A 1,324-nucleotide genomic window follows, 5' to 3' on the forward strand; every position below is an offset into this window, starting at 1 on the left:
CCAGCCAAGCCCCCCCAGTGTCCCCCCACTCACAGTCCATGGCCATGCCCACGGAGATGCACTTCTTGAAGCGGCAGAGCTGGCACTGGTTGCGGGTGATCTTGTCGATGACGCAGCACCCATCGTACTTGCAGGAGTAGGTGGGGTGCAGGTTCTTCTGGATGGTCCGACGGAAAAATCCCTGGGGAGGGCGCGGGGAGGGGGTGACACGGTGAGCGCCACTGAGCCCTGCTGAGTCCCCCTGAGCCCCCTGCCCCGGCTCACCTTGCAGCCCTCGCAGGTGATGCAGCGGTAGTGGTAGCCGGTGGCCTTGTCCCCGCACACCACGCACTGTTCATCTTTGTCCAGGTAACTAGGGATGTACCCTGTGGGGACCCCCGGGTCAGGGACCCCCATGGCAGAAACCCCCAGGGTGCCCCAGGCCAGGGATCCCCAGTCACGGACCCCCACGGTACCCCAAGTCAGGGGCCCCAGGGGTGCTCCGTGACAGGGACTCTCATGACAGGGATCTCCAGGGCACTCCAAGTCAGGGACCCCTGGAGCCCCCCTGTACCACGGACCCTGGTATCAGGGACCCCCACATCAGAGATCCCCTGGAGGACCCCAAGTCAGAGATCCCCCCTATGCCCTGCATCAGGGACCCTCCGCACACCCCCTGCCAGGGACCCCCAGTGTGTCCCCTCTCTTTGTGCCTCAGTTTCCCCTCCGTCAGCACCCACTGAAGCCACGACGCTGCCCCTCAGCCTGGCACGGGAAGGGTTAAAGCTTGGGGGGGGTGTCAGAGGGTGGGGGGTGTCTGAGCCCCCCGCACCAATAAAGCCCCCTTTATCCCATTATCCGGCTGGGGACCGGCAGCGGGGGGGTCCCCATCCCCCTGCTGCACAAAGACCCACTGTCCCCACCATTGTCCAGGGTCCCCCCGCCTGGCAGCCTGGGGACCAGCCCCCCAACCCCCCCCCCAGCTCCCCCATCACTGTCCTCACGGGGAAACTGAGGCATGGAGCACCCATGACACCCGGGGGGGGCTCTCCAGCAACCTGGGACCTCTGTGCCCCCTGAGGAGCCCACCCCTGTCCTCTGTGGGTGCTGGATGTGGGGGTCCCCGGGGGCAGGGGGGCACAAAGGATGAGGGGGGTGTGGGCACCTGGCACCCCGGGACCGCCGCACCCACCTGGGACCCCCCCACAACCCCAGGCGTGGGGACCCCACGAGCCCACCCAGGCGCTCTGTGGGTGCCGGATGTGGGGGTCTGCGGGTGTCCCCCCCCTCCCAGAGCGGGGCGGGTGCAGGGGATGGGCGGGAGCCGGACGCCCGGGTCCCCCCT

At 68.1% G+C, this 1,324-nt stretch overlaps 1 protein-coding gene across 1 annotated transcript; it reads right to left on the reverse strand.

The window, feature by feature from the left end:
• Positions 1-29: 29 nt before the first annotated feature.
• On the reverse strand, positions 30-425 carry LOC113980536 (thyroid hormone receptor alpha-like; the record flags this gene model as incomplete). Its single annotated transcript, XM_027707766.1, has 2 exons — positions 265-425; positions 30-181 (listed from the first exon to the last, which is right to left on the reverse strand). Coding segments are annotated over exons 1-2 (284 nt in total), but the record flags the coding sequence as incomplete, so codon positions are not given.
• Positions 426-1,324: the final 899 nt, after the last annotated feature.

This window comes from Neopelma chrysocephalum, unplaced genomic scaffold (assembly GCF_003984885.1).
Source record: "Neopelma chrysocephalum unplaced genomic scaffold, ASM398488v2 Primary Assembly neopelma1_94556, whole genome shotgun sequence".
In the NCBI taxonomy this organism is placed as follows: Eukaryota; Metazoa; Chordata; class Aves; order Passeriformes; family Pipridae; genus Neopelma; species Neopelma chrysocephalum.